Source organism: Neofelis nebulosa, chromosome X (assembly GCF_028018385.1).
Source record: "Neofelis nebulosa isolate mNeoNeb1 chromosome X, mNeoNeb1.pri, whole genome shotgun sequence".
NCBI classification, from domain to species: domain Eukaryota; kingdom Metazoa; phylum Chordata; class Mammalia; order Carnivora; family Felidae; genus Neofelis; species Neofelis nebulosa.
Window position 1 is genome coordinate 36,500,278 of NC_080800.1, and position 13,168 is coordinate 36,513,445.

Sequence of the window (13,168 nt, forward strand, 5' to 3'; positions counted from 1 at the left end):
GGCGGGGCAGAGAGAGAGGGAGACACAGAAGGGGAAGCAGGCTCCAGGCTCTGAGCCATCAGCCCAGAGCCCGACGCGGGGCTCGAACTCACGGACTGTGAGATCGTGACCTGAGCTGAAGTCGGACGCTTAACCGACTGAGCCACCAGGCGCCCCAATACTGATAACTTTCGATATAAATTCTTTCAATTAAACAGAGACTCAGTGTGCTCAAATAAGTAATCAAACTTAAAATTGTTAGGTACAGAAACCTGCATTTCTGATTACTATTGATTTAGGGGAAGGAATAAAGTAAATAAGGTATGGGAAGTAAAATATCATTTTAAGTAATTAGTTGAGTTTATAATACTTTTGTAACTGTTCTCCCTTTATCTTTTTGTATATGTGTTATGTCCTTAGTTTGATTTTTGGTGAAAAATTTTTTAACTTAGTTGCCATACCATTTTTTGGGTAAAATACAAATTTTCAGTGTCCTTCCTTCATTGTTGCTAAAACAAATCTATATAGAATAACAGGGTTATGTGTTATTGCTGAATTTTGTTTTATGGTAGAATCCTTTAAAGCATTTCACTTTTTGTAGTTTTGGTAGTAAACGTGAAATAAAAATGGACTTAATGCTGCTTTTGTTTATTAAACGCTTTACTGCAATTATTACGTGTTTCTGAGGATAATCTTAAACCCTGTTTCATAATTGAAGCTGGAGTTTTTCTGAGTATGACCTACCTAAAACATTGAAATTGTTTGTTTAAGGACCGTGACACACAGAAGATCCAGTGGATAGATCGCTTTATAGAAGAACTTCGTACGAATGACAAATGGGTAATTCCTGCACTGAAACAAATTAGAGAAATTTGTAGTTTGTTTGGTGAAGCGCCTCAAAACTTGAGGTAAGGCTTTTAACAGAAAATTTCAGTATTTTTATTTTCATATTTTATTGAAAAGAAATTACATTGTCACTTGGTAAAAGCAAACTTTTCAAAAGAAAATTAGAGTGGGGAGGGGTGATAGGAGGCTGAGAGAAGTTTCAATTTGGAACCAAAAATTCATTTATCATATCCACATCCTTGACTTTATTGAGAACGTAAGCCACAATTAAATGATACGCATCAGAATCTGCAGTATCCTGTATTACTCATGAAAGATGACAAGATCTGGTTTAAAGTATTTTTTTTATTGATTTTAGCGAAATTTCGATTTAAATAGTGGTCTTTATATTATCTTACATGCTGAGTTCTTACTGGAATCATATTTTCTAGTATTTTCTGTTGATAAAAGCTAGAACACATGATGTGAAAAGTTAAAAATAATATGCAGAGAATGAAAGCCAGGTGCAGTACAAAGAATATTTACAGTGAGGTCAGGATTCCTGGGTATGGCCCTTATGTCTAACCAATCATACTATCTTGTAAAGATTTACTAATCAAAAGAAATGTGTTTTTCTTATGTGTAAAGTTAGATGATTGCCAAGCTCCTTTTTAGCTCTAGATTATTATGATTATGCCTAGGACAGAAAAGGCCGCATATGTTTTGGTTTTAATGTTTGAACTTTGTCTCATTTTTTTTCTGGAGGCTTAAAAAGTTATGAAATTTAAAAAGCTATAAGGATAAGCCTTGGAGAAAATCCAGATTTATGTCTTAGTAACTAACATTTTTTTCAGGGAGATATTTTGATTTGGGAGCCACTGTATGTAATGCCTTTTTGCCTTTCTCAAATGAATTAAATTTGTTGCAGAATATTTTACATACTCTCCCAGGGTACAGTGGCTTCATTTCCACTAGAATAGTAATGGCTCTAAGAGTTTATTGGTTTCAGTGAAGGTGGCAGAACAGGTTGGAAAGGAACTAGATGTCTTGTTTGTTGATGATAACCTGTGGGCAAACATGGCTACAAACCAAGTGACCCAGAATGTACCTTGAATGGCTAATAAATCGGATTTTTCTGAACGCATTTTCTTTGTTCAAATTTTTCACTCCAACCATAGCATAATCTTGTGGTGCTAATCTTGCAAGGGTCATGTTCCCGTTTTACAATTTTGGAAATAATCCTGTAAACTGACACAAGTGCTTTGTTACTGCTATAGGACAGGAGTGGAAATTGGTCATTGAAGTAGACTCCCATGGTGTGAGACGGGAGAATATTAACATAGTGTCCACGTAAATGAGAATAACAGAATAAATGTCTTTTTGAAACAATATTTTATTTTAAATTGCTTGATCTTGTTATTGAAGTAAATGGCCAAGAGTGTAATTCTGTAATGATGGAGAAACCATTTTAAGGTTTTAAATTAGTAGCTAAGAATTTAGATTGTATAAGCTCTTTTGATTACAACAGAGTTTAATTGCCTAATTATATTGTTAAGTTCTTCTCGTTTCAGTCAAACTCAGCGAAGTCCCCATGTATTTTATCGCCATGACTTAATCAATCAACTTCAGCACAATCATGCCCTAGTTACTTTGGTAGCAGAAAACCTTGCAACTTATATGGAAAGCATGAGACTGTATGCTAGAGGTATGTGTTATAAGCTAACATGAAATACGGGAAATAACAGCAACTTCTCGGCATTTGTTCTATCAATTACCTTAAAAGATGACAACACCTGTATTTTAAATGATGCAAGATAATTGGTTTTATTAGCTGTATTCTTTATGAGCTTATGTTCCCCTTTTACTCTCAACTTCTATTCACCCTAAATTCCAACCCAGCATTGCAAAGCTCTCCTTATTAAATTGATTTACTTTTCTTCTTTGGGACTTCTGCCTGCCTGTACTGTAACTGGTTGCTACTTTCTTTGGAATGAACTTATCTCATTCTCAACCTTTGTTTCCTTACTACCACTATCTTTATTTTTTTTTCCCCCAACAAAATTTGTTTTGTCTATGTCTATTGTACATATTATAGTTCTTTATAATCCTAAGTCCACATTTCACAAGTGTTTCAGACTCTGTGAATTAGAAAATGCACAAGAATAACCAAGTGAAGCTACATGAATCTTCATGTTTATGTTGGTTTTCAAAGTGTGAATTTGTTTAAACGTGTCAGGGTAGAGTTTCCTGAGGTTTCAACAGCCAGTTTTTAAGTTCCTGCCATATGTAAAACTCGGTTTCAATACTCTTTTCCTCTCTGGCAGCCGTGTCTATCTGTGCTAGAGTACAGATTGGTTTTTAGTACGTATCAAACTTTGTTCCCATAGCCGTAGATAGAAAATTTTATGCTACTACCAGTGCTAGAGATTGAATTGAACATAATGGTTACTGAACATGCTACTCATTTAACGTGTTACGCTAGATAAGAGTCTGCAGAAGCCAATAGTATATATTAAAAATGATTTTTAAAAGTTTATTTTTCGGAGAGAGAGAGTTGGGGAGAGACTGAGAATCTCAGGATCAGCACTGTCAGTGCAGAGCACAACCCAGGGCTTGATCCCGTGAACCACGAGATCATGACCTGAGCCAAAATTACGAGTTGGATGCTTAACTGACTGAGCTACTTAGACACCCCAGAAATGATATTTCGGATACTCCTCATTTGAAGAGTAGATTGGCTTCTTGGCATTCTTGAATAAAATCCTAAGATGCTTATAAATCATAGGATTTCTTTAACATTTACAGGGTATATATTCCCATATAAAATTCAGATAAGCATGATAGAAAAATTAAGCAGCTCTTCAGGTATGCCACCTGATTGTGTTGGCTGTTTATTCTTTCATGTACCCCACCCTCCGGGCCAGCTGAGTCCTCCTAGGCAGTAGATTGTAGAGCTAGATAAGCAGTCGAAGCATCAGGAGGCTGTTAGGCCCCGGGCAATGATCTTTTATCGTTTTAGGCCCGAGTTCCTTCTAAGCATGAGAGAATAATTGGTGCAGTATAGACATGTGACCATGTGATTTATGTTCTGTACCAAATGCAACCAAAATCTGAGAGAAGCACCAGAGGTTTGCATGTAATACACCCAGTCACCGGGAGCCTCTGGGCTCAGTTTAGCATAATGTAGATTCTTTGTTACGATCTCCTCTCTTCTTGCTGGTACAAAGTCCTCACATATGCCATTGCAGGCCTTCCCCCAAAATGGAGCCATATAAATCATCCGCGCTGCAGTGCTAATTTTGCTTACTTCATTTGTATGTGATGTTTTAATTTATTTCATTGCCAGAAGTTGAGTACAGTGCTGTCGGGACACTCAGGAGATGATGTTGCATGTGCAGTTCAGCCTCACTTGGGTTTCCAGCTTCGTTTTAGTCCAGTGCCGTATAAGTCATTGCCTCTTCTCAGTTTCATTGTCCAAAGAATGTTTTTCAGTCTTTAGCTTTCCCTCCTTAAATTGCCTGTAGTTCCATAAAATGAGAGGTATGACTCTTCATAGTCAGATTGTCTACTTGTGAAAAATGACCTACGCTAGCTAGGCGTATGACCTTGGGCAAGTTATTTATGTGGGAATAATGCCTAGTACATATTAAGCACTTGAGTTTTTGTTGCTGTTGATGTTCCCTTAAATTCATTGACACACCTTATGTTTTTTTCCTAATTTTGATAACTTTTCCTCATTACGGTACTCCTCTGATTAAGACCTTAATCCTTAAATATGGCGTGGGGGGGGTGGGGGGAAGTATATTTTACAACTAGTAAGATTCTCCTACACAATAAGCTTTTTGCAGCATTAAGTCACTTCTGTGATAACGTCAACCACCAATTTCTGAATTTGAAATTCTAAAGTAAATTACAGCCTTTGTCTCTGTATAATAGAAATATAAGATCTCATTAGGTATGAGACCTGTTATCTAGTGGGATACATCAAGGTTTCAGAATGTCGTCCTGCTCATGTTTCATGTCCACTTGTGTCTTTTGCTTTGGAATAAAATGTTTTCACAGTACTTAGGTCAGCTGATTCTACCTCCTGTTTTATTATTATTTAGATAAAGTTAATGAGTTTATTAAAATTCCCTCCAGTATTTACTCCTGTATTTTTTTTTTTTTAATTATTTTTGAGAGAGAGTGTGAGGCAGGGAGGGCCAGAGACAGAGGGAGACACAGAATCTGAAACAGTCTCCAGGCTCTAGGCTGTCAGCACAGAGCCTGATGCAGGACTCCATCCACGAACTGTGAGATTATCACCTGAGCTGAAGTCGGCTGCCCAACCGACTGAGCCACCCAGGCACCCCTCGTATGTTCTTACTACTAGTAGTGCCTTCGGATAATGGTGCTTACCAAGTCATCCTTTAAAAGTTTTTTAATGCATACAACAAAGTAAAAAACCAGTTTTAATTTTCACTCAAGTTTTGCCTTATGATAGGATTGTCATTGTACTGACTTGAACGCTTATTGATAGTTTTATTTACCGTTTTTCCCTGGCTTCTAGATAGAAGAGTCTGCCATGGGGCTCGAACTCATGAACTGTAAGATCATGACCTGAGCCAAAATCGAGTCAGATGCTTAACAACTAAGCCACTCACGCACCCCTGCATTCTATTTTCTATAGACTACCACTTCCCCATGACTTCTTCCCAACCTCTTACATCTAGTACTGGCAATTTTTAGGAAAGTTTTTCCACATAAACAATTTCTTCATGAGTGTCATTCACCAACAGTGCTGTGGGTTAAGGTCAAATCCTAGGCTAGACTTTCTCAGCTCTGGCTCATTCCTTCACAACAGTCATGAAATATGGCTAAGTCTGTGTGGGTTCTTTGTGACTTAAAAAAAATTAATTTAGTATCCGTTTTATGAATGGCTTATAGTTCTCTAGAGTAATGGTTATTTCCAAAGTCTGTGTAAGGAAAGTAAATATGATCCTCCAACATCTTACTTCAGAAATTGAGAAAGGGCTTAAAGAATCTTCTTGACATGTCAAAAAAAAAAAAAAATAGGAGTTGGCTCTTACTGGTGAAAATTAGGCCAAAATAAATAAAAGTAACTAAACCAATTAAATGAAGTACAGACTCTTCAGTCTATGCTGAAAGAAACGGAAGTATCAACTAATATATGTGGAACATGTGATGATCATAAAAAACCAAGGGATGAGGGATTTAATTTTTTGAATAGTGGGAGTAAGATGTTCAGTGGATCTTCTCAACAAAAGAACCATTTCACTGAAGAAAATTTTAAAGTTTTTTTTTAAATTTTAATGTTTGTTTATATTTGAGAGAGAGAAAGAGAGCATGAGCAGAGGAGGGGCAGAGAGTGAAGGAGACCCAGAATCTGAAACAGGTTCCAGGCTCTGTCTGAGCTGTCAGCACAGAGCCCGACGTAGGGCTTGAACCTACGAACCGTGAGATCATGCCCCGAGCCGAAGTCGGATGCTTAACTGACTGAACCACCCAGGCATCCCATGATTTGTGAGAGACGGGCTGTGAGGATGAAGAACTCAGCAGTTAGGCTTCAAGGGATTCACCTTATTTGGACAAGAGCATTATTAAAATTTTGGTGAAGAACAATTAGGGTGCTTGCAGCTCCGTGTACTCATATTGGTAAATGAAACAGCAGAGCCACCAAGAGTTTAACAGATTTTAGATCAAGAGACAAGATGAGCCCTCCTGGGAGTAGTCAGCCCTAGGGGGTCACGTGCATTAGGTTGCACCCACTCAGAAGCAATCAGAGCAAGACTGGGACAAGTTGAAAACATTCTTAAGTCCACACACCATTCCATTAGCAAAGGTTTTGAGCTCCACTGGCTGAAGTACTTAAATTGAATTTCTGATCAAACCCTGGGTGAATAATAAGCTACCCTTACCTGGGGACAACTCTTAGGAAGCCAGGCTTAAAAGTAAAATTTTATCCCTTTTGAAAGTAAAAGGAATAAAACGTATTCCTTGTAGTCAAGAAGACTATGCATCATGCCTAAGACTGCACCCTCCTGAGTGAGTTCCGGGAAGAAAACATCGCAGCTTTGTCTTTGAATGTAGAGCATAAACAAACTCCTTGAACTGGGATGTTAGCCTCCAAGCCACTCACATCCACTGGTAAAGGGTAATAATCTAGCCAAAGCAGGACTTAATTACAGCATTTCACCAATAAGGGGCTTATGTTGTAAGTAGCAGGAACAGCTTACATGTAGCAAGGCTGAAAGGTAAAAGGAGGAAAAATACTGTGGGTGAGATAGACCTCAGAGAGTTCAGACTATTCACTAAACAACCAAGCAAGCAACACCAACCTGGGAGTTGGTGGGCGGTGTCAAAATTAGGTTGCTATAATATATTTAAATACCCAAATTTCAACCAAAAAAAAAAATTAAAGGTGTCACCCATATATATACAGACCACAGAAACTGCCTCTAAATGGGCCCAGATGGTAGACTTTGCAGACAAAGACTTGAAAGCAGTTACTACAAATATGCCCAAGGAGCTGTATGAACTTGTGTCTAATGAATTAAAGGAAAGTATCGTGACAGTTGAGAATAATGTCAACGAGATAGAATTTTTTCTTTAAAAGAGTAGGAATCAAATGGAAATTCTGGAGTTGAAAACTACAATACCCAAAATGAAAAATTTGGAACAGGGGCTGAACAGAGCTTGCGGAAGACTCCATCTGAACTTAAGATTGATGAATAGAGATTATGAAATCTGAAAAACAGTGAAGAAGGAATGAAAATCCTATAGAAATACTGGACATCATCAAGAGTACCGACATGCATGCAGTGGGAGTACCGGAAGGAGATGCAGGAGGCAGAAGGGAGCAGGAGAAAACATCATCGCCAAAGACTTCCTAGATGGATTTAGAAACCTTAACCCATATATCCAAGAAGCTTAAAGAATTCCAAGTAAGGTAACGTTAGACCCAGATGCAGGCATTTCATAGGTGTAAGAATATTTGAAAGTTGTAAGAGAAAAACGAACTCTTCACAAGGAAACACAAGTAAAATTAACACTTTGTTTTGTAGAACATTGGAGAGTAGAAAGTATTAGGATAAATGTACATGAAGTGCTAGGGGCAGTGGAGGGACCTGGCAACTAACCTACAGCAAAACTATCTTTCAAAAATGAAGACAAAATAAAGGCATTCCCAGATAAATGGTGAGAGAATTTATTGCTAGCAGACATGCCTTGCAAGAAATACTAAAGAAAGTAATTAGACTGACAGTAGGTGACACCAGTCATTCAAAGCCTAAGGGGGGAAAATATAGTTATGCCTTGTTTTACTGCTTTTTGAAGATAACTGCATATTTTACAAATTGAAGGTTTATGACAACTCTGCATCGAGCAAGTCTATCTCAGTGCCATTTTTCCAGTAACATTTATTCACTTCATGTCTCTGTCACTCTCAGGATTTTAAACTCTTTTACTGTATTTGTTAAGGTGATCTGTGATTGGTGGTTATGACTTGAATACTCTAATTACCATTTTTTAGCAATAAAGTATTTTTAAGGTATTTACGTTGTGTTTTAAGACATAATGCTATTTCATGCTTAAGAGACTATAGTATAAAGTATACCTAACTTTCATATGCATTGGAAAGCCAAAGACTTCATCTTACTCACTTTATTGCAATACTTGATTTGTTTTGGGGGTCTGGAACCAAACTTGGAGTATCTCTCATGTGCCTGTAGAAGTTTTGAACACTATAAACCCATAATCCATACCTAACAGGCATATAAGGAATACTCCATCCAACAAGAGCAGAATGTACTTTCTTCTCAAGTACAAATAGAATATTTTGTAGGACACACCATATTCTAGGCCATACAGAGTAGGATTTTTGTCCACAGTTGAATTAAATTGTAAATTAAGGAAATTTGGGGATTTCACAAGTTCGTGTCCATTATATGCTCCTGACTAACCAGTGGGTCAAAGAAGAAATGACACCTGTGAGATGAGAATATACTGAGATGAAGGAAAACACAAAATGCAGTAACTTTGGGAGAGTTGCTAAGTCAGTGCTCAGAGGGAAATTTATACCTCTGAGTGTTCATAGTAAAGAAGAAAGTTACCAAATCAGTAACCTTCAGAAACTAGGAAAGAGCAAACTAAACCCATAGAACAAAGGAAGGAAATAATGAAGATTAGAGTTGAAATCAAGTAAGGTAAGGGAGAGAAAACTTAGAGATCAATGGAACTGAAAGTTGGTTTTTTGAAAAGGTCAGCAAAATTGACAAACCTGTAGCTAGGCTAAGAAAATAAGACTCAATTATGAAAATCAAAAGTAAGAGGCCATCTCTACTGATCTTACAAAAAGAGTACCAAATTGCTGACATTGGAGAAGCAGTTAAAATTTTGAATAAACTTAAGTGAAAAAGTTGAATGAGTAACAAAGAAACCACAAAGAAATTCTGGGACCAGGTGGTTTCATTGGTGAATTTTATTGAACATTTGAAGGATTACCACTCCTCCTTCACAAATTCTTTCAGAAAATAAAAGTACACTTCCCAAAGCCTTCTGTGAAGCCATTATTACCCTGATACCAAAACAATACAAAGACATCAGAAGAAAACTACAGACCAGTATCCCTTATGAGTAAAGATTAAAAATCCTTTTTAAAAAAAAGGTGGGGGAGGGGGCAAATCAAATTCAGTGACATATAACAAGGACTATGTATCATGACTAAATAGAACATATGTCTGGAACACAATGTTGATTTCACACCCAAAAGTCCATTGCGATACACCAATAGAATAAAGGACCAAAACTGTTATCTTCTCAGTAGATGAAGAAAAAGTATTTGACAAAATCCAGGACCTTTTCATTTTAAAATCATTGAACAAACTAAGAATAGAAGGTGACTTTATCAACCTGATGAAGGGCATCTCAAAACTCTCCTAGCTAACTTCATACTTAATGGTGAAAGATCTGCTGCTTTCCCCCAGGATCAGGAATGAGATCAAGATGTGTATGCTAATCACTTCCATTTAACATTCTGTGGAGGTGCTAGCCTGAGCAACTAGGCAAGAAAAATGAGCATCCACATTTGGAAAGAGGCATAGCTATCTGTAATTACAGAAATCAACACTTGTATATAGAAATCTTTAAGAAACCACTAAAATCTATTAAAGCTAATAAATAAGTTAAACTAGATTGCAGGAATTAAGATCAGTGTACAAATGTCAGTTATATTTCTGTATGCTCAGTAATGACCAACCTGAAAATAAAATTAAAATAATTTTATTTACAATAGCTTTATAAAGTATGAAATACTTACAATTGAACAAAAATACAAAAGTTGTACATTTTAGTTATTTTTTAAGATTTTTAAAAAAGTAATCTCTACACCCAACGTAGGGCTTGAACTCATAACCTTGAGATAAAGAGTCACATGCTCCATTGACTGAGCCAACCAGGCACCCCCAAAATTTGTACATTTTAAACTATGGAACAGAATTGTGGAAAGCAGTTAAAGATCTAAATAAATGGACAGACAGCCCGTGTTCATTGAATGGAAGACTTAATATTGTTACAGTCATTGTACTCTGCAAATTAATCTACAGATTCAAAATAAGCCCTATAAAAATCCCAACTTACTCTTGTAGAGAAATCGATCAGCTGATCCTAAAAATCGTGGAAATGCAAGGGACCATTGAACCATATAGGAGCCAACATAATCTTTAATGCTGAAAACCAAAGTTGGCTGACCTATATATATAATAATTCCTGATTTCAAAACTTAATACAAAATAAACATAACACAGTGTAGTACTAACATGAGAATAGATGTATGCATCAGTGGAATAGATAGTCTAGAAATAGTTAAATTTATGTTAACTGATTTTTGTGAGTGGGAAGAATATTCAGTGGGAAAAGAAGTAATTTTTTGATAAATGTTGCTGGAAAGTTTGTATATGCACATCTAGGAGAATAAAGTTTGATCCCCTACCTCACACCATACACAAAACTTAAAATAGATCATAAACCTAAAAGTATAAAAGTCTTAGGAAGAAAACAAATTTTTGTGGCCTAAGGAGGAGAAAAGGTGGTGTATTGGAGCACATCAAAGCTTAAAACTTAACTGCTTCAAATGATTCAATAAAGTAAAATGACAGTCCAAGAATTGGAAAAGAAAATCTAAGTCCTATGTCTAATAAAGGACTTCTATCCAAAATATAGAAGAACTCAACAATTAAAACACAACCCAATTAGGAAATGGTCAGAGGATCTGTATAGACATTTCCTCCAATGGCCAAAAGCACAAAAAAGATGCTCAGTATCGTTAGTTACTAAGGAAATGTGAATCAAAACTACATTGAGAACCTACTTCACACTTAGGATGACAAAAATAAAGATGACAAATGTTTACACAGCTCAGACTATACTAAAAATCATTAAATTGTGAATTTCATGGTATTTGAGTTATGTCTCGATGCTTTCTCAAAACTGAGCTGCTTTTATGAGTTATTAAATAGTCTCTAGGCAATTTGCATTCTGTAATGACAAGAACCAATTTATGTTAGCCATAGCCACTTGGATTTAATTTTGTCTGATTTAATATCTCCTGCTCTCGTCAGTTGGATGCGACAAGAGTCACAAATGCATCATCGTCTTTGGCTGCTAACTAGAGCTGAATGTTTACAAGGAAGACCACCAAACATGCTGTTTATGTTCTGGCAGCCCAGAATCTCCTCTGTAGTAACATGTCGAGTCTCTCCCTTTCTATTTAGCAATGAGGGATCGTCTTATTTCTCGACTATTTATTCTTGATTATTGACATTCGTTGAATATTTTCAAAGTTCTAACCTGTGTTGAGGTTCTCCAGGATTTTTTTTGTGTGTATTTTTTTAAAGGAGGCTTTATGCCTAACATGGAGCTCAGACTCACAACCCCAAGATCAAGAGTTGCATGCTCTACCAACTGAGCCAGCCAGCTGTCCAGGGTCTAGTTCTTGATAAAGTGCTGGCACCTAAAAAGGGATGGGGGTATTAAAACTAGTGGGCAAAAGTTTAAGAAGCAGGATACTTACATAGTCTGAAGGCATCTCCCCACTACTTAATAAGAAGAGAAAAATAGTAAGTTTACACTGCAAAATCCTCATGGAAACACTTTGACCAAATGATCAAAGTTAACTTCGGTATTGTATCAGTGTTAATTGCAATGTCGTTATTTAAACAAATGTCTTCGTTATTTGGAAATATTTAAGTATTGGGGGAGTGGGGGCAGGTACAGAGCTATGTCTTCAACTGACTCTCAAATGGTTTAGAAAAATTACACTTACGTTCTATGTGGCAACTAATGAAATAGATGCAGCGAAATGTAAACAACTGGTCATTGTGGGTGAAGTTGATAAGGGAATTCACACATTATTTTTGAAACTTGTGTTAGATGTGAAATTACTAAAATTTAAAATTTCCCCTAAAAAGGAACATGGCAGGCAAACAAAGCTGTGCATAAACTCCTTGTTTAGACAATAACAAAAAAGGCAACTGAAGTCCATTGATGATTCAGATATTTCAAGACTAATTCTCTGAAAAAGAAAAGTTCTACATAGTTGATTAGAATTTGATCCTCTATCCAGTTTCTTGAGAAACTGTTTTAAGTCTGCATCTTGAGGAAATGGACTTTGATGGAAGTAGAGAAAACATGTTTAGGACTTTAGGTAGATGGCAATACATGTGGAAGTAGAAAGCAGTTCTAATATATTGTGCTTTTCTTACAAAAACATTAAAGGCAGGTTTTATTTATTTGTTTAAAGTTTATTTTTTGAGAGCCCGCACACACAGCGGGGCAAGGGCAGAGGGAGAGAGAGAATCCCAAGCAGGCTCTGCACTGTCAGCACAGAGCCCGATGCGAGGCTCAAACTCACAAACCATGAGATTGTGACCTGCGCCGAAATAGAGTGGGATGCATAACCGACTGAACCACGCACGCGCCCCGAAAAGCAGATGTTTTTAAACACTCTGTGTTCCGTATATGTTCCATCTTTACATCAGTCCCAAGATTTTCTTCACAGAAGAAACCACTAGTTTTGAAGAGTTTTTTACTATTTCTGGAAGGTCTCAAACAATTAGAATTCTTTAGCAGTAGCACACACGTACCATAAAGTCCATGATCTGGCGTGCAAATATCAGTAATTAATGTTAAAGGGAAGCCACACAATTTCTTGTTCCTCCATACTTTGTACAACTTGCTGGAAGAAATGTCAATGATTTCCTCATGTTTGATAGCAGTTGTCAGCATTTGCTTCGTGTCTCTTTAGCCCCAAGCCACAGATGACCTTGACCATTTCCATGTCACACCACTTTTTCCAACGAAGTCAAAA

At 36.8% G+C, this 13,168-nt stretch overlaps 1 protein-coding gene across 2 annotated transcripts in view; it reads left to right on the forward strand.

Annotated features, from left to right (window-relative positions):
- The window catches only part of USP9X (ubiquitin specific peptidase 9 X-linked), a 131,894-nt gene that overhangs the window by 54,967 nt on the left and 63,759 nt on the right, over positions 1 to 13,168 (forward strand). The window contains exons 13-14 of one of the 2 annotated variants that reach the window (XM_058714409.1): positions 751 to 887; positions 2,361 to 2,509. In XM_058714409.1, the coding sequence (XP_058570392.1) occupies positions 751 to 887; positions 2,361 to 2,509 (286 nt within the window). The remainder of the gene's footprint in view (positions 1 to 750; positions 888 to 2,360; positions 2,510 to 13,168) is intronic. The other variant, XM_058714410.1, reaches the window with a different exon arrangement.